Genomic DNA, 25030 nt, shown 5'->3' with positions numbered 1-25030 from the left:
TTTTTCTTAAAAAAAATAAATTAATTTCGGGCACTTTTAAAGAAACAAAAAAATAGTCAAGTCTTTTTTTTGTGGGTGGAGACTTTTAACTGTATTTGTTGGTTTTACATGTCTATAGTGGAAACTTTGCTCTTTATGCTGTTATTATTTAGAAATGTATTGTTTAAAATGCTTAGGAGAACATCAATATTCAAGAACATATTGAGACTCAGCTAGGGGATGAAACCTTCCCACCGAGTATCCCACATAAAGATCTACCACACGCCTAGCCTATTGACACACAGACACTGATGTCATAGTACCTGTGGCCTACCCTTATACACAATGGGCACAACTACAAAGTGAACAGGTTGTAATGATCTATTTTGCCCGATTATAGTATAAAAAAAAATAACCATAACGTGCCTGCAAGTGTTTTTTTTAAACACTGAATTCATGTTTTGGCTCTATTGTGCCAGTAGTTCTGCTGCAAATGTTTTAGAGGCTGTTTGTTTAATGTTATTGTTAGTTTTTATCTCCTGGGTGTGTGTGAGGTTTTTTTTTTTAAATGTAATCTAAACAATTGCTGACTCATATTTTATTATGATTGTTTGTATTAATCTAAACACCCAGTAAGGCATTTTAAGGATTGTGGGTCTGTTTACTAATGGTGTGTACACACGGTGAGATTTTTTCTTACGATTTTGAATATATCGTCAAAATCGTAAGAAAAGTTAGTGCAGATCGCAAGATGAAAGTCACCTTGTGATCCCGATTCGATGCCGATGCACGGTCCCCCCCGCGGTCGGCATCGCAAGAAAAGATAGACTGTGCAGGCAAGTCAATTTTGACTCTCTCTATAAAAGAGAGAGTCAAAATTGACACTTAGACACAATCGCACCTAGTCAGTATCGCAAGCACATAATGAGTGTTCTTGCGATACTGACTGTGTGCCGACCTAGCCCCTGTCGCATAGTGAGAATCGGGCATAGCCGAAATCTCACCGTGTGTTTGGGCCATGAGCCCTGGATGGAGATAAAGTGGACAGAGATAAAGTTCCAGCCAATCAGCTCCTAACTGTCCTTTTTAAAACCCAGCCTGTGACATGGCAGGAGCTGATTGGTTGGTACTTTATCTCCATCCACGGCTTAGTAAATAAACCCCTGAGGTCTAATTTTTTTATTGGAATAATTAATATTTTGTATTTATGGTTGTTTTGATGGCTTCGGTATTTAATACCGGCGGACAGGATGCTGGCGGTCACATGACCAACACCGGCATACTGACAATGAAGATGCTGAAGGCATCCCATTTTGACATATACCCTATGCAGTTTTGTGGTGCAGTGACATTGTCCAGCCTGTGCTCACTCTAGCTATATATAACTTTATGTTGGTTGGTCTGTTTATTAAGATAAGAACTGTAAATTGTACATCAGCCTTAGATTACTCATTTAAGCTATGTCAAACATTTAAGCAGTCTTTACAATTCTGCATCTGCTTTAGTTGCCTAGTGCACTCTCCCCATTATGAACAATCCCAAAGTATTCCTATAATGTGATGAATTCACAGCTGCACAAAATACAGAATTGACTTTACGTTCTGCACGTGAGTGTTTGCTGCAGATCAGTGAACATCATGCAAACTGCTACAGACAAAGGAGAACTGCTTCATAGTAAGCACTATACAGTGGGCGTGGAAAAGAAATAATAGTAATGTAGATTCTAATTAAATATGTCATCACTTCAGTTTGCTTGAAATAAGTTAGTTGAAATAAAAGAAATATAGCAATAAATAAATGCATAACCTCTCTTCTGAAAATCTCACTACCTTTTAAAACGAGAACAAGTTTAAAAAGTCAACTTGTATTTGTTAAAAAATCAGAGGCGTTCAGTTACAGTGAGAATTGTCACAAATGTGTCCCAGGACAAGCAGTATAAGATAACAGCTGTGCCCCTCCTCCGCTATCTGATCGCCTTCCAAACTGACGTTTAACAGGCACTAACAAATCTTAAACTGGACCTGATCTACACAGTTGTTATCTTTGTATATTTCAGGTACAAGATGCACAAAACATAACAAATTAATATCTAAAGGGCCCTACACACTTAAAGATGTAACTGAACCATATGAACGTGTTCATATCGTTCAGTGTGTAGGCATGAACGATGTGCGGCCCCGCGCTCATTCATCGTTGGTGCTGGGTCGCTTATGCATGCAAGCCAATAAGGACAATCTCGTCCATATTAGCTTGCACTGCTTTGGTGACGGGGGGAGTGAAGAAACTTCACTACCCCTGTCACTCCCCCCTGCCACCGGGTCAGTCGTATCTGCCATCGGGCACCTCGGCGGTACATCACTCTGTTCTTTCCATTACTTGTCAGCTCATTCTTTACGTTTGTATACTAGTAGCCTGCAAATGCTTAATATAAAAGGTAATGGGCTAGATGTATCATCGCTTGGAAAGTGATAAAATGGAGGGTGAAAAAGTACCAGCCAATCAGCTCCTAACTGACGTTTTTCAAACAGGGCCTGTGACATGGGAGGTAGGACCTGATTGGCTGGCACTTTTTCACTATCCGTTTGATCACTCTGCAAGCGATGATGCATCTAGCCCATTAAATATCTGTAAAGGGCAGATAATGGGGTTCTGGCTAGGCTATTTTCATGGTGTAAAACTATTTGAATGTATATTCAATTTTGTACGTTAATTGTTTTACATTACCCAAATTAATACATAAATGACCTCTAGTATAATACTACTAAAGTTAAAATTAAAATGCTATTGGAATTGATCAATAAAAGACCAACTATATAATGTCCACCAGATTATACAATTGTTTACTATTTGTTCTTGATTTGTATTGTAGCATGACATCATTAGTCATTTATACATGTACTAATCATATATTAATATACACTTTTATAGATTATTGACATGGCAGTGTCACTTGTGTTATAAAGGAATGCAGGATATCTGATCCATGCATGTGTTCATATGTAAAGTGGCTGGTCTAGGTTAATAGTAACTGTCTGCAATAGAGGCTGTTTATAACTGTGCCAGTCCACTATCATACGGAGTAGCTGATAGGCCGCAAGGGACAAGAGCACCTGCCAGGCATCTCTATATTTACCATCCCAACAATCCAAGAATGGACATGGCAAGCAGAGGACTCCAGTGCTATTATTAGCTGCCACTCGCTCCTTATCCATTTGTTAAAAGTTTGTTTTAATCACGCCCAGTTACAGTCCGACACTTGTGTAATTGCTGGATCCCATTTGTACCAGAGACCAAGAGAAAAGGATGTGAAGCTTGGCACCCGATTATCAGGATTGTGTACCAGCTCTGACAACTGTGCTGACTCACAATACTGGACGACTCACAAAGGTAAGAGACAAATGATGTGTGTGAGCAATTGGAGATTTCCTAACAAGATAACCTAAAACCTGTCAGTGTATTGTCCAATTTTCAATAGTGGCTTAATTTAAGGAAACAGGATAATCCTTATTTGTTCTATACTCTTAATCTAAAGGGCCCTACACACTCGGCGATGCGCCGCCGAGGTGCCCGACGGCCGACGAGCAACCCGGCGGCGGGGGGGCAGTGACGGGGGGAGTGAAGTTTCTTCACTCCCCCCGTCACCCGGCTGCATTGAAGTGCAGGCAAATATGGACGAGATCGTCCATATTGGCCTGCATGCACAGCCGACGGGAGACCAGCGATGAACGAGCGCGGGGACGCGCATCGTTCATCGCTTAAGTCTCCACACTGAAAGATATGAACGAGTTCTCGTTCATTTATGAACGAGATCGTTCATATCTTTCAGAATATCGCCAAGTGTGTAGGGCCTATTAGAGGTCATTATTAAAGTGCTATGACATATTATAACAAGCTACTTTATAAATAAGCAGAATTTTTCTACTGCACATTTTAAAAGTCAAAGCTATTTAAAAAGGCCTTCTATAGTATTGGTCAAATTTGTATTTAAATCATGTTAACTGACCAGGTTTGCTTATGGCAGTGGTTTCCAAACTTCTGAATCACTGCGCCCTAGAGTGTGAGTATTTTGTAACAGCACTACTATGCCAAAAGTCTACTAACAATATAAAATGTAGTAATTAGTGCTTACCCGTCACCCTTAGGTTCATATATGCGGTGGACAGGGCTGCGATTCTGTTTGTCTACATATTTTATGACTGGCAGCCACTAGTACTGGTTTTGCCTATTATATGGACCATAAATAATTTGATTTTGTCCTGTACCACCAACCTATATGTACCCCGTGACACCCAGTTTGGGAACCACTGGCTTGTGGAGAAATTTATCACATCTTCTAAAGAGTGTTGAAGTTGTCCGTAGTAACCAGTCTGCATCTAGCTAGCATTTATCAAGTACATTCTTTAAAACTGGTAGCTGATATTTCTGATATTCAGACATATTCATGAAGCAGTGACAAGTGTGGAGAAGTGAGCCAGTGGAAAAGTTGCCATGGCAACCAATCAGCTGCTATGTCAAATTTTACATACTGCACTAGATAAATGTTACTTCAGAGCTGATTGGTTGCCATGGGCAACTTCTCCACTGGCTCACTTCTCCACTCTTTTCAGTGCTTTATGAACAGACCTGATTAGTAGTTGAATATTTTGCCTTTGATATTACTCTGTAACAATGCAACCTAAATGTTATCGGAGGTGACAAGACATACTGGACAGGGGGAATGTTATAACAAATACAAATCCAGACTTAAAACTTTTTTTATTTTTTTATTCAAACAATGTTAAAGTTGATTCACTATAGTTTGTGACACGTTCAGTCCTTGGTGGTTTGTGCTTTTTAGTCCTTTCCAAACGGATTTGAAAGCTTTCAAATATTTCATGTAAAAAAAAAAAAAAGTTTTCCAGGTTCACTGCCACAGTATGTGTAAAATAAATAATCTCTCTCTCCCTCTCCCTCTCCCTCTCCCTCTCCCTCTCCCCCTCCCCCTCTCCCTCTCCCTCTCCCTCTCTCTCTCTCTCTCTCTCTCTCTCTCTATATATATATATATAATTAATATCACACACACACGAGTATAGGTTCCGTAGGAAATGCCGGTGGCCGGGATGCTGGCCATCAGTATACTGACAGCGGCATCCCGGCCGCCAGTATGCCAGCAGCGGGGCGAGCGCTAGAAAGCCCATTGCAGGCTCGCCACGCTGTGGGCATGGTGGCTTGCTGCGCTTGCCACAGGTTATATTCTCCCTCTATGGGTGTCGTGGACACCCACAGAGGGGAGAATAGCCTGTGGCTTTGGTATTCCAGCAGCTGCATTTCACTGCTAGTTGGGATTCCAACATTGGCATTGTGACTATATATAGTGTGTGTGTGTGTGTGTGTGTGTGTGTATATATATATATATATATATATATATGTGTGTGTGTGTGTGTTTATTATAGCTATAGTGCAGATTGAACCAACACAAAAGCTTGTCTAAGTTAAAACCATATTATTTATTAGCTATTTCTTATGTAGTGCAGAATATTCAGTTGCGCTTTACAATTGGAAATAACAGTGATAAAACAAAACTGGGTAATAACAGACAGACATAGAGGTAGGAAGGTCCTACTTGCAAGCATACAATCTATAGGGAAATAGGCATATGTACACAAGGATAGGTGCTACCTATTGCATAAAGGTCCACCAGACTGCAAAGGTTCTTGGTGGACTGTATGATATGGTCACATAGCAATATTTGCCAGGGTTCAGAAGGATGTGAAAGTGAAGAGAGAGTAAATGTGTGAGAAAGTGTGTGGACCATGCAGTGGGGAAGTAAACTAAATAAGAAAATTTATGAAAACATAATTAAGAAACCTAAATAGAATTGATTGTATTACTCCAAATTTTTCTGCACAAATAGGTTGAAAAATTTTATATAGTTTTTAATGAATGGTTACATAAAATGTATTCTTCCTGGAAAAGAAGTCCTGCATTATAGACCTGATTTACAGTAGGTTGGATTGCAATTCTGCTAAGTAGCAGAATTTTCAATCCATGTGAATGCATGCTGGGGGCCACCCATTGCAGGCCAAGGCCGCCCAGCATGGTGACCGCCGCTTCCCTCCCCTCGATCAAGCAGAAATTGTGATCGCTATCTCTTGATAGCAGAGATTAAGGTTGCCTCCTGCCGGTGCCCGCAGGAGGCCTGCTGCCATCTTTCTGATCATGGCGGCTGCGTGCGACATCACACAGCCGCCGTGATCACGACAACGCAGCGCCCCCCCATTTCTAAGACGCCATCCCCGCTTGCTCACTATCTTTTTTGTCAATTTTGCAGTTGGATCGCAGCCCCTATATTGGTGGGGATTAGATCTGTGGAGGTTGGATACATGGGAGTGTAAACTATAAACACATGGACAAATTGATGTGGATCATAGTCCTACTGACATCTGACCGCCAGGGACCACATCTTCTTTTTCTCTCCCTTTGCCGGGCCATTTAAACTAGAATTTGCTGTTGAGAAGTTGGTTATAATTTTGGTTGATTTATTTTTTGTTGTTTTTAGGTTTTTTTTCACTTTTTTTTTTTCTTATCTTGCTATTCTCAGTTCCCATAGATGGTAGTATCTACAGTTCCACCATATGGTACTCCAAATGTGCATATGAGATAAAGTGGATGGAGATAAAGTACCAGCCAACCAGCTCCTAACTGTAATTTTTCAATCTCAGCCTTTCACATGGCAGCTAGGAGCTGATTGGCTGACACTTTAAGGCCATCCATTTTATCTCAATCCAAGGCTTCGTAAATAGACCCCATAGCTCATTATATGATACCCATATATATTACCTTAAACAGATTTTGTTACATTTTATAGAAGCTGTATATAAATGGACCTGTTATTTTTCCAATTACACATTCTTGATAGAACACTTCTAGCTGTGCTAATTTTGTATTTTACTGAGAAAAATATTTTGATAATCCAAGTTGATTTTCTGTTTTTTGTTGCATTTTTACAGCTTTTACATCTAACAATAGTTCATGATGAAATTGGTTTTCTGCAGATGTCTAAAGATGAACGTTATGGATATCACAAAAATCTTTTCCATGCTAAAGCCCAGAGAGGATGAAGAAGAAGTGCTTGAAGACGGTCGTGAGCTTCATTTGGCAGTAGCAATGGATAACCCAGAGTTGCTCAACGGTCTACTTTCTGAAGACAAATATAAGAAACTACTCAATACTCACAGTGGTTGGGGTGTTCCAGTAACTCCCCTCCGTCTGGCTGCATCCAAGGGATCTTTCGAATGTCTAAAGATTCTCTTGGCCAATGGGGCAGAAGTGGACATCCTAGATGTGAAAGCCCAAACGCCTCTCTTCACTGCAGTCAGTGCTGGCCATTTTGACTGTGTCAGAGAATTACTCAAGGCTGGGGCTAATCCCTCAGGTAGCATCTACAATAACAGCACTCCTGTGCTGACGGCCTCCAGAGAAGGCAATGTCAGTATCTTAAGGGAACTATTGGAATATGGCGCAGATCCTAATGTCAAGTGTAAATTACCAGACTGGGCTGTAAATATTACAACCTCTACAGGTCCATTATACCTCTCTGCTGTCTATGGGCATTTGGAGTGTTTTAGGATTTTGCTCCTCCATGGGTCTGACCCAGACTACAACTGTATAGATGGGCGAATTCTAAAAAGGATAAAGCAAGCTAAAACTGTGCTTGATGTGTGCCTGAAACATGGGTGTCGGACGTCCTTTGTGAAATTACTTGTTGATTTTGGAGCTAATGTCTATTTGCCTGACCTCAACATTGCAAAGTCATTCCCTAACCATGAAGCAATAGAACTTCTGACAAGAGAAAGAGGTATTTCCTGTAAAAGTTTCAAAACCAACATGGTTTCTCTTATGTTTTCTGTTATTGTCCTTATTTATGTATAAAGTGGCATCATATAACACAGCGCTGCTTATTGAGATGATCATGATACAAATCAATATGTATGAATTATCTGGAAAAATACTGACCAAGCATCGTGGCTGTCCAAACACAAGCATGCCAAGTCTAGGGACAGGCCTATGCCCAGTCTAGGGACAGGCCTATGCCCATTTTGACACTTAATTACATTGTATGGCAGTCATTGTTGGTTTAGGAATAACTAACCTGGAACCTAACATAGGGCCCTGAGTCCATAATATAAGTCAATCTCTTTCTATATTATTGTATTGCATAGTGAGGACATCACCACCATCCAGGGATAATGTTGCTTTGGTATCTAATAACTAGAGAATTTATGTAATATCGCCTGTATTTTGATTGCTCCATTGTGGTGTTATAGAACCACAATTTATATATGTATATATTGCCCAGTTTTGTATGTGTTCTCTTTGTGGCTGTGTACATTTCTACTGCACATTAGTAGCAGTTATGCTCAGAAGGCTAAAATCTACATTAGTATTCTTTGGAGTAATAGCGGTCAGCTGCTTGAGTTGCTACCATCACACAGTCAGTCAATGTAAACAGATGGTGAGGCTGTAGCAGAACCAGTTAAATTGTTCTCAGGGCTGTAACTCGGGGTATGCGAGCAGTGCATTCTCCCAGGAAGCAGGGCCCTGGGTTGGGCATTCTGCAGCCAGTTACATTGCTGCAGAGCCCGGAGCACCCAAAGGACACTGTGCATGCACCCTGCAGCATGTGGAGCTGCCTGGTGAATCCTGCTCTACTTCTTAGAGTTGGTGGCCCCGTCCCCTAGGTCTTTGCTACTCTGTTCCAGCCCTGTTTGTGTTGGGGCCAAATGTTCTCAGGCTGCCTTTGTTTTATGGGAACTGATCACTTAGGATACTAAGAGGATTGGATGTGTCATGAAGTACTACATGTAAATACTGTAGTCTGGACTGGTGTCTTGTCCATTAGGCTGTTCTTCTTGCTATGAGTTTCTTCCTTTGGTAACTAAGATTACAAATAGAGAAATGCTTCCGGACAGACCCAGATGATGTCAGACTTTGCTTTATTAATAGATCTCACATCTATCCCCTCCCAGTCTTCCTCGTGCGTCTGTCCTGTCTTATGCTGAATTAGCTCTATAGGCATTTTGATAATTTCTGCGGGTCTGTCTGTCATATCATAAAGCCAAATTCATCTGTCTGCCAGGTGATTTGTTAGAAATTACATCCATTCATCTGTATTCCCCCTATTTGCAATTGTCATGTATGTAATTTTGTTGTATTGTATGCCCCTATGTATTGCCTGCTGTGAATGGTATAGTATAGCTACTAACGCCACAGTTATGTGTTGTGTAGTGTTCTTATTCTCTGTAATTCTGATATGTTTTAAAGACTACCCCTTGCACAGCTGTACAAGGAGGAGACATACGAGGAATGTTATGGCCATTCACATAGTTGTTTGGGCAGATGAAGGGAGAACGCATGTGGATAATCCTTGTGCTTACCGTCACCATCCATTTCTGCAGTGTGGTACACTGGGTTCCACAGGGAATAACATAGGGGTGTAGAGTAGGATCTTGATCCGAGGCACCAACAGGCTAAAGCTTTGACTGTTCCCAAGATGCTCAGCGCCGCCTCCTCTATAACCCCACCTCCATGCACAGGAGCTCAGTTTGTAAGTTGGTGCCTGCAGTGCTGGCAGCTAACAGGTAGGGCTGCTCCAGCAGCCCTGAAAAAAGCTTTTCAAAAGTGAAGATAGAAGACTTCAAGGGCTGCAGCAGAGGCACTATCAGTGCTAGATGTCATTCTGACATCTCCTGCTGCAGTTTCCCCACCTCCCCCAGCGGCGCTGTATACTCCCGTGTCCCTGGTTACCAGGTACTTACAGCGGACGCTCCGGTTCTCTACGTCAGGCACACACACACCAGCCACAGCTCTCCGGGATCGCGTGGCCGCACTCAGGGAGGAGGTAAGAGACCCGCTGGAAATCGCGATCCGGCGCTGGTGTGGACACTGTGGCAGTGCAGGGACCCTACTAGACCACCAGGGCAGGGGCACAGGTCGGTTTTATTAAAAGCTGTTTGCATATGGCCCACAGTACCCGGTGGTGAAGTCCAGCAAGGGGGATAAGGCTCTGACCTGTATCCCCTCCTCCAGCCCCAAGGCGCCATTTAGAGTAAATGTTCCCGCCATAGAGCTGCATCTCTCTCCCTCCCTCACTCTCTGTCAGCGTTTGGGCGCCATCTTCATATGCTGAGCTGATCCTGGGACTGTTTGGGTGAAGCCTCCTCTGTAAAGCCGCCTACATATCAGCTCTGTGCATTTTACAGGACACTTGAGTATCCTACATGTCTGTTGACCGTGTTAGTTAAGAAAAGGTGCATTGATTCAGGGCTATGTAGTACAAGTACCCTGTGATATACATCCAGTCTTTACTGTGCATTGATATATCTAGTTATATGTATAGCTTTACTTAGTATTGCTTAGTATTGCTAGTCAGTGCAGTTTTATTGCTTGTCATAATTTCTGCATTGTACATGTGACTCTGTGTGTCTGCATATAGCTGCTGCGTGATTTCTATTCCGTGTATCTCACTCAGATTGCTATCCCTATATTCTGTATACTGAGGGGGGCTACGTGCGTCAGGGTTATTGTTTGATATAGGTGTTTCACAGGATATACTTATTGTGTATTTTTCTCTGTGAGTTTGTCACTATATACCTCTTGAATACTCTGCTGTGCTTTCACACTACACAGGGGGTTCCTGGTCAGGTATTATTCTGCTGATATTGTACTGTGTTGAACGTGTTTTACGCTTTCAGATATGTCCGCTTCAAGGGGCGACGGTGCTGCAGCTGATCCCACAATGCACGGTGGTGACGCTGCAGACACATTAGAGGAAAACAGCAGCGGAGGGTTCATGTTCTAGGGGTTCCCTACCCCCCAGTAGGGCCTTGGCAACGGGGGTTCATAATGACCCACCTTGGGCTACTTTCTCCACTCTACTAAATACGCTGGTAACTAGACTTACGCCCCCTATGGGACCTCACGTGCCGGTACAGCCACATATTGTCCCTGCGGTCAATCCGCCATGGGCAGATCTCCTATCCACTCAGTTACAGCAATTGAATCACTCACTGAAAAAACAAAAACCTAACCCTCGCCCACCTAAGACCAAGGGGTCCTCAAAGCGGGCCATTACTTCCTCACAATCCACCTATGTTCCAGACATTTCGTCTGATGAAGATGGCGTATATACTGACCCCTCAGACACTGATCCATGTGCTTCTGATGGGGAATCTGTTTCACAGATTGGGGGCTGTCAGGCTGATTCTTCAAATTGATGATGACCCAGAAACCAGATTTAAACGTCAGAATGTTATTAAACAAGTTTTACCTCATTCTGACCACTTAGTTAACATACGTCTGGAATCCTGGGAAAATCCAGGAAAGAAATCACACCTCACAAGAAGATGCTGGCTCGCTATCCCCTTGCTGCGGAGCTAAGTAAGAATTGGGAAACACCACCGTCAGTGGATTCACACGTGGCGCGGCTGGTGGTGTCCTCTGCTCTGCCTGTAACTACCGTCACCTCTCTGAAAGAACTGACGGATAAGCGTGTGGAGGGTTGCTTAAAAGCCATTTACACCCTCACAGGAGCTGTGCATCGACCCACTACTGCAGCTACTTGGGCTGCAGAAGCTATTGAAGCGTGGGCACAGGAGGTGGAAGCAGAGCTATCTTCGAATTTTTTTGATAATGCTAGACAATGTCTCTCGTATATTGTCACAGCATCTCATTACATTAAGGAGGCGACTTCTGATGCTGGTATTCTGGCAGCCAAGGCTTCTACTACGTCCATTTTGGCTTGCCGGATTCTCTGGTTAACTGTCCTGGTCTGTGGATCTGGACTCTAAGAAAACCCTGGAGGTGCTCCCTTTTAAGGGAGACATTCTTTTTGGTGAGGATCTCAACAAGATTGTGGCTGACTTAGCTTCTGCTAAGACGGCGTGTCTTCCTAGTACTGCTCCTTCAGTCCCAAAGGTTAAGAGTACTTCCTTTCGTTCCTTTCGCCTTCCAAGTAAAGCAAAGGGCCAGGCGTACCCGAAACAGGCTCGCACTTCCAAAACCACTAAGCCCAAACCTAAACGTGCCTGGGATCCCCCAGGGGGAGGCCTGTCCCGTCAACCTGCTTCCAAGTCGGACAAGTCTTCTGCATGACTGGACGGGCCTCCCCCTGGCGGATCCCAGGGTGGGAGGCCGACTTCTAAGGTTTACCCAGGAATGGTTGAAGACCACTTCCGACACCTGGGTACGGGAAGTCGTCACTCACGGATACGCCATATCCTTCAAGAATCGTCCCCCTCATCGATTTTGCATGACTGACATTCCTTCGGATCAGGTGATGGCAAAAACTCTTCATTTGGTGGTACAATCCCTCCTGGACACAGGAGTGGTAGTACAGGTGCCTCTGGCTCAGAGAGGCAAGGGGTACTATTCACCGCTATTCCTAGTCCCGAAACCGAATGGTTCCTCCCGGCCTATTCTCAACCTCAAGTCCTTGAACAAATTTGTGAGAGTCTCCAAGTTTTGTATGAAAACTCTTTGCTCTATTGTTCTGGCTTTGGAACCTGGGGACTATATGGTCTCCCTGGACATACAGGATGCTAACCTCCATATTCCAATTACCATGTCGCATCAGCAATACCTGCGGTTTGCTATTGGTAACCTCCATTATCAATTTCGGGCTTTACCTTTTGATTTGACCACAGCTCCGCGAGTCTTCACAAAGGTCATGGCGGTAATGACGTCTTTACTCCGCCGTCAGGGTGTCAGGAGTCTACCGTATCTGGACGACCTGCTGATCCTGGCCAATTCCCCAGAAATTCTCCTCCGTCATCTGGATCTGACGGTCCAGTTTCTGCGAGCCCACGGGTGGCTCATCAACTGGAAGAAATCTTCCCTGGTCCCTGCTCAGAACATGGTGCACCTGGGGGCATTGTTGGACACTCACAACCAGCGGTTGTTCTTGTCTCAGAAGAAGGTCCTGAACCTTCAGGACAGAATTCGATGATTCCTTTCTCGTCCACGAGTGTCGATTCACTCAGCGATGCAAGTACTAGGCCTCATGGTGTCGGCTTTCGACATGATTGAGTACGCTCAATTTCATTCCTACTCTCTGCAGAGATTGATTCTTGCCAAGTGGGATGGCCTGCCTCACCGGTTCAGGTCTCACATGATCTCATTGTCTCCGGAGGTTTGTTGGTCACTGGACTGGTGGCTCCAGGACCAACGATTGAGCAGGGGTCGTCCCTTCTGGATATCAAACTGAGTCCTTCTGATGACCGTTGCCACTCTGAGGGGTTGGGCGCTGTGTTTGAGCAACACTCCCTTCAGGGTCGGTGGACCAAGGAGGAGTCTCTCCTCCCGATAAACATTCTGGAATTGCGGGTGGTGTTCAATGCTCTGAACCTGGCCCAGCATCTCAGTCTGACAATGCCACCATGGTGGCATACATAAATCATCAAGGCGGCACTCGAAGCCGCATGGCAATGATGGAAGTGTCAAAAATTCTTCAGTGGGCGGAACGCAATCTGCCAGCCATATCGGTAGTGTTCATTCTGGGGGTCCTAAACTGGCAAGCGGACTTCCTCAGTCGTCAGGACATACACGCCGAAGAGTGGAGCCTCCATCCAGAAGTATTTCAACTCCTAGTGGACAAGTGGGGCCTACCAGACGTAGACCTGATGGCATCTCGACACAGTCACAAGGTTCCGGTCTTCAGAGCAAGGACAATGGATCCTCAAGCAGCGTTCGTGGACGCACTGGCAATTCCATGGAACTTTCGGCTTCTGTACGTGTTCCCTCCATTGTCACTTCTGCCCAGAGTGATAAGTTCAAACAAGAAGGAGGACTCCTGCTTCTGATCACCCCAGCGTGGCCCAGACTGCATTGGTTCTCAGACCTGCAGGGTCTTTCAATAGAGCGTCCTCTTTTACTTCCGCAATGCCCAGACCTCCTCGTTCAGGGCCCTTATGTATACCAGGATTTGGCCCGGCTGGCTTTGACGGCATGGTTCTTAAAGCTTCAGTTCTGAGGGCCAAAGGATTTTCTGATGCGGTCATTCAAACCATGTTGAAGGCCTGGAAACCGGCCTCTGCTTGAATTTATCATAGGGTCTGGAATTCTTACTTTGCTTGGTGCGCAGCTAACAATCATGACGCTTACAAGTTTAGTACGGCCAAACTTTTGGCCTTCCTGCAACAGGGCCTGGACTTGGGCCTCCATCAAGGTTCATATTTCTGCCTTGTCGGTTTGGTTTCAGAGAAAAATTGTGACTCTGCCTGATGTTCATACATTCACTCAGGGTGTGTTACGGATTCATCCTCCCTATGTCCCACCTGTGGGTCATGGGGATTTGTCGGTGGTTCTGTAGGCCTTGCAGAGTCTCAGTTTGAACCTCTTGAGTCTGCAGACCTTAAGTGGCTTACTCTTAAGGTTTTGTTTCTGCTGGCTATTGCCTCTGCTAGATGAATTTCAGATTTGGGTGCCTTATCCTGTCGGTCTCCCTTTCTGATTTTTCACCGTGACCGGGCGGTTCTTCGGACACGCCCTGGTTATTTACCTAAGGTGGTGTCTTCTTTCCACCTTAACCAAGAGATTTAGGTTCCGGCCTTTATCGCTACTGAATTGTCATCCACAGAGCGGTCTTTGGGCGTGGTACGGGCTCTGCGTATCTATGTAAAGAGGACATCTTCCATTCGGAAGTCTGATTCTCTTTGTCCTTTTTGGTTTTCACAAACGTGGCTGGCCTACGAATAAGCAGACCCTGGCCAGATGGATTAGAATGGTGATTGCACATGCTTATGTAATTTACAGACATTGCGGGTGAAATTATAACCCGCTGTTTCATTTATTTTGCTCGTTTTTACACCGCCCGTCTGTCAGATATTATTTGCTCTGAGCCAAGAAATTATATAAGGATAATTATTTAGTAATCAAATGTAGCATCTGTGAATTTCCCACACTCATTATCCTTAGTACAATGTCTTCTGTGATTTCAATATCACATGCTGTATAATGAAGGAATAATACTCATACTCATCTTTTTGGTGACCATTGTGTCATATACCAATTAATTAGATGACGATTGTATCATTACATGCATATAATTTTTCTATATGGCCGCCGTGCCATATATTTGTCTTTTCAGCTAATTACAGGCCAATCAGCGTAACTCAGTCACTTAACTAGGAGGTGTATGTACAATTATCTCTGTCTATGACCATTGTGTCTTATGCTGATTAACCAGCTGGTGATTATTAGGATAATTGCATACGTTAATTGTTTCCTCCCCTGTCTGTGACTTTTCTTATTTGCATCTGCTGATTATTTATAATCATATATATGTATTCTCATGACCGCCGTGTCATTCAGATGTAATTAATCCTTGTGACCACCGTGTCATGTGCTGGTGATTTAGCTGATTGCATGTAATTTTCCTTTGTAACATAATTGTTACAAATCACTTGCTATTTCCATTCCTGACATACAGCTACTAATTGACATATATTTGGAGTGACCTAGGAAGTCCAACATTTGCGGTCATACTTCACTGGAGATGCCCAATCTCTTCCGAACTTGGAAGCTAAGCAGTGAAAGGCCGGGTTAGTACAAGGAAGGGAGACCTCCTTTGAACACTCTGGTACTGCAAAAAAACGTTGACTATTGGACACAGTGGCACTCAACTTTATGTCATATTGGGATTTGCATGACCAATGATTTTATTTTCTGCACCTATATAATCCTTAATGGATATTAGCAGTATGAATGATGGTCATTTATCTCAATAAATGCAGATTCCTTTTCGGCATAGGCATCACAGAATTCTACTCTCCGGCAATTTAGTAATCGTGAATTTAATATCACGAATATTCATTATCAATAATTCGCATAGCTATGTATTTCACACACAGTTACTCCTAGGATTTGACTCATGCTAATTAATTTGTCATTTTGAAAATTTATTAACATTTTCCTCTGAATCAAGAGTGCTCCCACAAAAGAGTCCTTTCCTTTGAACCTTCTTTGGTTATTTTTTGGTACTTGATACTTTCTGACTCTAGGGAGCACCACTGAAAGCAACTTTGGTGTTGAGAACAATTCCTACTACACCTTTACTTGCCATATACAGAAAAAATTCTATTTAAATTCAGTTTTTCAGAGGTTACTAATTGTTTATACATTATTGTTTGAACTGGTGCGGTTCCCTTCTAAACCCATTTTTTCCTAATCCGTTTTTGGCTGATAACTCAGCTTTCCAGGGAATACCTGCACAGTCATAATATCAAGGGGTCTTGGTCTTCTTCTCTTAGAACTCCCTGTCCCGCTCATATATTTTCAATCCAGGAGTATTGTATACATTTACCAGACTATGAGTTTCAGTTTAAGACAAGAGCTCAGCTCTAGACGAAAAAACAAGGATAACCTGGATGATATTTTTCCAAGTGATCTAGTAAACACTGAACCCCACATCAGCTGGGAAGAGGACTTTCAGAAATTGAATTTGACACTGAGAAAACAAATCAGGACCAATTGGGATCTTACGACGTTGGAAAATTACATCAAGAACAAAATATCTCCACGTGGTCTTCGCCCAAGAGTCTTCCCAACCTTTGATCTGGCGAGTGAAAATCTGACCAAAGAATGGGAAAATATCCTCCTCAAATGCTCAAATGACTTAATGAATGTACTTATTAAACACAATAATCTTATTTTGGAAGAATGTGAAAAAAACCTAGAAGAATTGGGTAAGAAATTGGAAAACTGGGAGAAAGACCCTCAATTCCAACGGTGTTTTGAGAAAAACAAATTGGAACTTCAAACTTATGAACAAACCATCATTGACAGAAAAAAGACCAAATTTGTGAGAGATAAAAGGGATTTTGCATCTGGGAAAATCTTCAAATGGCAAAAACCTATTTGGAGAAAAGATCCTCCCAAATACACAGGCCAATATTCATCATCTGAGGCGGAAACCTCTGGAACTGAGGATACCACTGATTATACCAGAGAAGGACACTCCAACTCCAGAAGTGACATTCCCTCTAACCCTCAAAATTCAGCATCTTTTTTAGGCGATTCACGGATAGGAAGAGGAAGACAAAGAGAGGGAAGACGAGGCGGGGGCGCAAAAAGAAGAGGACAGCGACAATGGGATTCCTCACCTCCAACGACCCGCAACACTTACAGACGACAACATCAACAGGAGCGGTGGTAACTCAGAACTATGACCAAGACTCGAAATTAAAAATCATCAATCTCTCAGATCATGAACTTACACAAGCCCAAGAATCTGTACTTCAAAAAGGTCTGACTTTTTCGCCTACAGAGTATTTCAACAGATTCAAGTGGGAAAAAGACCTGAAGCTATTTGGTAGGAAATTGCTACTAACCAAACTATATGCTGATAAGGTAACAACAACACCATTATCATCTTTAGAATCCCAATCTTCGGATATATCACAGATGGAACAAGAAGCACTAGATGCATTGCAGGAACTCGAACAAGAACAACACCAGCAAATGGAAGTGGATCCTACTACCAGACCGAGATGTAAAAAGAAGTCTACCTTCTTTCCACAGGAACAAATCTGTCCAGAAGTATCGGTATTTATGAAACTTGTAGCGAAAGAATTTGACCTCATTCATATTAACAAACACAAATGGCGGGGTAATTCTAATCTTACCCGACAAGAAAGAACTGCTCTCAGGGAAATACAGACATGGCAAGATGTCGTTATCAAATCTTCAGATAAAGGAGGTAATGTTGTCATTTGGCCCACAACGGAATATATTAAAGAAGCATATCGACAACTTGACACCACCAACTGTTATAAACGGATATTACTTAATCCCCTCCAAGATTACAAAAGAATTTATGAAAATATCCTCAATCAAGCACTAGCACAAGGAACAATTACAAAACAGGAATATGATTATCTATTGACACCGAACCCCAAGATTCCAACCTATTATCTACTACCAAAAGTACACAAAAATATTGCAACTCCCCCAGGTAGACCCATTGTGTCTGGGATAGGGGGTTTAACAGAAAAAGCCAGTACCTTTCTTGATCTACACCTCAGGCAATATGTCCTGAATCTTCCCTCATATGTCCAGGACACAACCGATATATTGAGGAAACTGCACGATCTAAAACTGGAAGAAAATCAATACCTGGTGTCACTGGATGTCGAAGCTTTATATACATCAATAGGTCACAAAGATGGAATAAGAGCAGTAGAACACTTTCTACACAATGAACCCAAGAATGATTTTCATCCTTTTTTGATTAAGTTATTGTATTTTGTGTTACACTACAATTTTTTCACATTCAACGACAAATACTACCTCCAAACAAGGGGTACGGCTATGGGGGCGGCCTGTGCGCCCACATATGCCAATATATTTCTTGGCTGGTGGGAGCAGGAAATTATCTTCAAAGACCATAATGATCGATTTACGTCTCATATCGTCATGTGGAACAGATATATAGATGACATTTTCATGATCTGGGAGGGTGATTTACACCTGTTGCACCAATTTATAGAACATCTTAACCAAAATGATCTGAATATTCATCTTACACACAGTATAAGCCAATCAGAACTTTCATTTTTGGACTTAATGATCTATAAAAATTCTGAAGGAATGATTGCCACAAAACTATTTCGGAAGAGTACAGCAACAAATACCCTACTACACCAAACCAGCTCCCACTTTCCTCCAACTATAGAAAATATCCCAAAAGGGGAATTTCTCCGACTCCGTAGGAACTGTTCAGATGACAAGGAATTCACAACACAAAGTATAGAATTGACAAATAGACTATGTGAAAGGGGATATAGCAATACCTCTATCAAAAAAGCTTTAAAAACTGTCAAAACTATCAAAAGAGAGGATCTAATTTTCAAGAAAAAACCCAAGAATTCCAACACTGACAATACCATTCGCTTTGTCGGAAATTTTTGTCAAGAATGGAAGAAGGTGAACACAGCAATACAAAAACATTGGCATATTTTGCATGCAGACCCCACTTTATCTGAAAATTTGGGTCCAAAGGTCGCCATGAGTTGGCGTAGATCCACTAACCTTAAAGACAGACTTGTAAGCAGCCATTTTCAAAAACTCCCTACAAAAAAACCAACCGTCATTGGAACATATCCCTGTGGCAAGTGTAAAGCTTGCAGATACATGTACCCAATAAAGGAAGTAGAAGACAAATTCGGAAAGAAGATACAAATTAAAGACTACATAAACTGCCAAACTGAAGGGGTTATCTATTGCCTAAAATGTAGCTGTAACCAAAACTACGTTGGCATGACAACCCGTCCGCTTAAACAGCGGGTACTAGAACATGTAGGATCTATACGTAACGCCATCTCAGACAGGGCAAAGATGAAACAGCTTACCTCAGTTGCTCGCCACTTCAATACCCATCATGAAAACAGATGGGAGGAGCTTAAAGTCTTCGGCTTGGAGAAAATTAAACTTGGAATACGAGGAGGCAATCTAACTGAAAATTTACTACAAAGAGAAAGTGAATGGATCTTTAAAATGGGATCTCTACAACCAGCAGGCATGAATGAACATATAAATTATGGGGTATATTTAAATTAATGTCCTCTTATTACTACCTCTGGTATCCCATATAGTATTCCCTCTCATCTCCTCACAGCCAAATATTTATAAGTGTATAATAAAAATTATATATATATATATACAATCTTCCTAACACATTCAAACCACTTCTCTTTTCTCTCTATCCTTTTCTCTCTTTTCCTTATATTATCACATAGGTTTCCCCAATAAACACAACAACCGCTTTACTTAATTTATCTCACTCCCTAATTATTTAAATTCCTTATTTATTCTTCACTCTCACATCCCATCCCTTCACTCTAATAATATATATTACATATTCAACTATCACACGTCACTATCCTACTCATCAATCAAGCATCTCCATCACTGACACAGACAACTTACACTAGCAGCCACACGTTTAACCTTATACAATCTAACATCAGTTTTTTCAATTTTTCTGCCTTTCCCCAAGATTCACCGTAATAATTTTTCTCAATCAAGCTCTTCTATTTTTCTATCAATTTATTTACACATATATATATATACATAATTTTTACTGCACATTTTTCCTTTATTATATATCATATATAATTATTATTATATATATATATATTTTTTCTCTCAAGCACAGCCAGCTAATTAATCATTCTGTCAAACCTATTAAACCCAGGCGGTTACAATTAGCTATGACACACGGTTTGACAGATTTACCCCATGTTACTACGATTGGGGGATCAGTATGTCCATCACTAACTTTATCCAATCAATCATGAGCTCTGCTCTACTTAAACTGGAATCCCCAGTGACCTCATCACGTCCTGTGACCAAGCTTTTCTTGCGAAACGTACGTCAGGAGGAATAGCGATCACGTGACGCGCACACGTGACCGCGCCAGCCGGAGTGCTCAGACCTTGCTAGGCAACGGCCTCAGCTATCGCTCTCCTTGGAGAGACCACGGACAGACGCGGCAGAGACTTTAGAAGCATCCCCATAGCAACGGCACCTAACCACCGCTCACCCGGAACTCCGACACGGATACACGCCGCTGCAATCCCTGGAGCTTCCACACAGCCTCACACAGTACTGGTATCGTATATACGACACGGAGAAATATCTCATTACCGCTTCAGTACCTAACTGCAACACTTTATATCTGATATTTTCAGTTATTTTTTCTTTATTTGTTATTATTTTTTTCCCCCTTTTTTCTGCAAAATTAATTTACAGACATTGCGGGTGAAATTATAACCCGCTGTTTCATTTATTTTGCTCGTTTTTACACCGCCCGTCTGTCAGATATTATTTGCTCTGAGCCAAGAAATTATATAAGGATAATTATTTAGTAATCAAATGTAGCATCTGTGAATTTCCCACACTCATTATCCTTAGTACAATGTCTTCTGTGATTTCAATATCACATGCTGTATAATGAAGGAATAATACTCATACTCATCTTTTTGGTGACCATTGTGTCATATACCAATTAATTAGATGACGATTGTATCATTACATGCATATAATTTTTCTATATGGCCGCCGTGCCATATATTTGTCTTTTCAGCTAATTACAGGCCAATCAGCGTAACTCAGTCACTTAACTAGGAGGTGTATGTACAATTATCTCTGTCTATGACCATTGTGTCTTATGCTGATTAACCAGCTGGTGATTATTAGGATAATTGCATACGTTAATTGTTTCCTCCCCTGTCTGTGACTTTTCTTATTTGCATCTGCTGATTATTTATAATCATATATATGTATTCTCATGACCGCCGTGTCATTCAGATGTAATTAATCCTTGTGACCACCGTGTCATGTGCTGGTGATTTAGCTGATTGCATGTAATTTTCCTTTGTAACATAATTGTTACAAATCACTTGCTATTTCCATTCCTGACATACAGCTACTAATTGACATATATTTGGAGTGACCTAGGAAGTCCAACATTTGCGGTCATACTTCACTGGAGATGCCCAATCTCTTCCGAACTTGGAAGCTAAGCAGTGAAAGGCCGGGTTAGTACAAGGAAGGGAGACCTCCTTTGAACACTCTGGTACTGCAAAAAAACGTTGACTATTGGACACAGTGGCACTCAACTTTATGTCATATTGGGATTTGCATGACCAATGATTTTATTTTCTGCACCTATATAATCCTTAATGGATATTAGCAGTATGAATGATGGTCATTTATCTCAATAAATGCAGATTCCTTTTCGGCATAGGCATCACAGAATTCTACTCTCCGGCAATTTAGTAATCGTGAATTTAATATCACGAATATTCATTATCAATAATTCGCATAGCTATGTATTTCACACACAGTTACTCCTAGGATTTGACTCATGCTAATTAATTTGTCATTTTGAAAATTTATTAACATTTTCCTCTGAATCAAGAGTGCTCCCACAAAAGAGTCCTTTCCTTTGAACCTTCTTTGGTTATTTTTTGGTACTTGATACTTTCTGACTCTAGGGAGCACCACTGAAAGCAACTTTGGTGTTGAGAACAATTCCTACTACACCTTTACTTGCCATATACAGAAAAAATTCTATTTAAATTCAGTTTTTCAGAGGTTACTAATTGTTTATACATTATTGTTTGAACTGGTGCGGTTCCCTTCTAAACCCATTTTTTCGTAAAGGCTGGCCTGCCAGCTCCTGCTACCATCAAAGCCCATTCTACTCGGTCTGTTGGACCTTCTTGGGTGGCCCGCCATGGTGCGACCCTTGAACAACTGTGCATGTCGGCTACGTGGTCCTTAGTGAACACGTTCATAAGGTTCTATGCCTTCGATACTTCTGCCTCCCAGGATGCTTCCTTTTGACGCCGGGTTCTTGTGCCCGCTACAGTGCGTCCCCTCCCATGAGGAACTGCTTTAGGACATCCCCTATGTTATTCCCTGTGGAACCCAGTGTACCCCGCTGCAGAAAAGGAGATTTATGGTAAGAACTTACCGTTGTTAAATCTTTCTGCGAGGTACACTGGGTTCCACAAGGTGCCCACCCTGACGCACTTTGCTTCTTTGGGTTTGTATGGCATTAGCCGCTGATACCTTCTCCTGTCGTGAGAATGTGGTGTACGTGGCTACTAACGGTTGTCGTCTCTTTTGCCTGCTACTGCATTGGACTGGTTAACGAAACTGAGCTCCTGTGCACGGAGGCGGGGTTATAGAGGAGCAGCATCTTGGGAACAGTCAAAGCTTTAGCCTGTTGGTGCCTCGGATCAAGATCCTACTCTTCACCCCTATGTTATTCCCTGTGGAACCCAGTGTAGCTCGCAGAAAGATTTAACAACGGTAAGTTCTTACCATAAATCTCCTTTTTTCTGATCTGGTTTGTTAAATGCTAGTTTAATGAAACACTTCAAAGTAAAGTAAATATAACTGATTTCACTTCTAAAAAGTCATGAATGAAAGGAAAAACAGTATTGTAATCTGAAGCTATGCTTGCGACCTTCACCTTAACATTAAAGTGGCTTGTAATGCTTTTGTTTTAAATACAAATGTAACAGTGATGTTGTAAAACTGCCAGCTCATTCAGTATGTATTGTCACTTTACAGTGTTTCCGAAGTCTCTTCTCTCCCAATGTCGCTTGAATATTCTGAAGCTGGTGAGACAAGCGGGAAAGATGCATCTTCTTGACCAGTTAGAGATCCCTCATACAATGGTCAGATATCTCATTCACCAAGCCTAATAGGATGATGGATGTGGCAGAAGCAACAGAGTACCTTGGAAATCTTCAGGCTCCAATTGTGCAATAATTAAAGCTAAATACAGGACGTGAGCTTAGAGGACATGGTTTAATGCTCTCTAGTTTAAATTGTGCATTACTAAACCGGTTCCACATACTGGGCCTGATGCAGAGTGAGTACTATGCCAGTTTACACATGCTCAGACCAGTGGGTACACACACGTGCCCATGCAGGTTGTATATTTCGGCCACTGATGTCTGCTTCTGCCTGGGTAGACAGGAAAATTCAGCTGAAGACCAAGTACTTTAAGAGTATTCACACAATTATAGGTAGTCAGGAGCAGTGCAACTAGTGGATGATGGTGATGGTCGCCAGAAATAGGGAACTGCCTGTGATAGGCTCCTTGCAGAAGATCCACTGATTGGTGCTTTCTGCATCTTTTAGGTTACTGGAGATGGGGATTCATATTCCTGTATTAAAGAGAATTTAGAAGTTTTACGGAGGCCTAATGACAAATGCAGGTGCATATAAAATAAATGGGATAAATCCTTGGCATAAGAGGGATGAACGTGTCTGTGACCTATGTCTGGCATAAACCAAGCGCACACACCTCAAGCCCTGCATATGGGCACAAATATGTTGTTTTTCTTTGCATGTCATTTTGACAACTGTATGCTAACCCGGCATTAGCCCCCGCTATGTATAACTCGAAAATATGTAAAAGTATGGCCCTAAATCAGGTGTGTGTGTGTGTGTAAAGAGTAGATCGCTGTTCCAATTAACAGGGCTAGCTTTAATTTATTTAGTTTAAACTTCCAGAGCAACCTCTGCAGAGGATGAGAATGATGCTTCAGCTAAGCTAGGTACCTGTGCTCGCTTAGCTATAAGCAGTCATGCTATAACGTACAGTAATTATTGCTAGCATCCAGAGACAGTCATAGAACCCACTCGCACAAGACACACCTTGGCAGAGGCTAAAAATGTATGTAAATGCCACTGCCTGCTCAGTAAGAAGCACGCTTTCATCATGGGCAGATGGAAACCAAGTTGCCTGGAATACACAGGAGCCTCTGTAGAGATGAAACCGTACAGCACATATCGCACATTGTAACACCGGTACAGTTACAGCCAGGCATACAGATCTTTCTTAATTGTACACACTGTGAGATATTTTCTTTCGATTTTGACTATATAGTCAAAATCGCAAGAAAAGTTAGTGCAGATCGCAAGGTGAAAGTCACCTTGCGATCCCGATGCGCGGTCCCGCCAGGTCGGCATCACAAGAAAAGATAGACTGTGCAGGCAAGTCAATCCTTGCTAGATCGGTGTACTATCTAGGTCATCTCACATGTCAATGACATCTCCCATAAGCCAAAATCATAAGCACACATAGTCCATACTCTCAAGAAAAGTTAGTCAAAATCTGTGCTATCTGGGCTCCAGGGAGTTCAAGGGAAATCGCAAGTGAAAATCGGGCATAGCAAGGATCTCACCGTGTGTACACACCCACCCTAACCTTCCCTCTTATACTATGCTGTTTCACTCCTACACCGACTGCCCCCATGTTTCCTGTGCATCAGTCACCCTCCTGCTCTGATGTCTTGAAATTAAAAAGTACAAAATAATCAATAAATAGAAATGTATTAATACATAACAATTGTGAAACAAAAGTAAAACAACATAATACATACAATAGTATGAATGGCAATATGATCAGGACAGAGACAAGGGCTTATATTGTATAGTGGGCCAAATCTTAATCTTGTTTAAGGAATGGATCATATTTACTAACATTTTA

General features: G+C 42.1%; 1 protein-coding gene and 2 pseudogenes across 2 annotated transcripts; all 3 read left to right on the top strand.

Moving 5' to 3' along the window:
* The first annotated feature begins 284 nt into the window (after positions 1-284).
* LOC134948926 (ankyrin repeat and SOCS box protein 12-like) lies at positions 285-24772 on the top strand. Of its 2 annotated transcripts, none has more exons than XM_063937215.1 (4): positions 285-349; positions 2908-3366; positions 7014-7816; positions 23101-24772. In XM_063937215.1, the coding sequence occupies exons 3-4, from the start codon at positions 7024-7026 to the stop codon at positions 23232-23234; spliced, it is 927 nt and encodes a 308-aa protein (XP_063793285.1). In that variant the 5' UTR covers positions 285-349; positions 2908-3366; positions 7014-7023; the 3' UTR covers positions 23235-24772. The 2 variants fall into 2 exon arrangements, with proteins under 2 accessions (XP_063793285.1, XP_063793284.1); XM_063937214.1 differs by having other exon boundaries at positions 6969-7816.
* On the top strand, positions 15488-15607 carry LOC134950142 (5S ribosomal RNA; annotated as a pseudogene).
* LOC134950141 (5S ribosomal RNA) lies at positions 21485-21604 on the top strand (annotated as a pseudogene).
* Positions 24773-25030: the final 258 nt, after the last annotated feature.

The sequence above is a fragment of the Pseudophryne corroboree genome, chromosome 8, assembly GCF_028390025.1.
Source record: "Pseudophryne corroboree isolate aPseCor3 chromosome 8, aPseCor3.hap2, whole genome shotgun sequence".
In the NCBI taxonomy this organism is placed as follows: domain Eukaryota; kingdom Metazoa; phylum Chordata; class Amphibia; order Anura; family Myobatrachidae; genus Pseudophryne; species Pseudophryne corroboree.
This window is presented reverse-complemented; position numbering and strand designations above follow the sequence as displayed.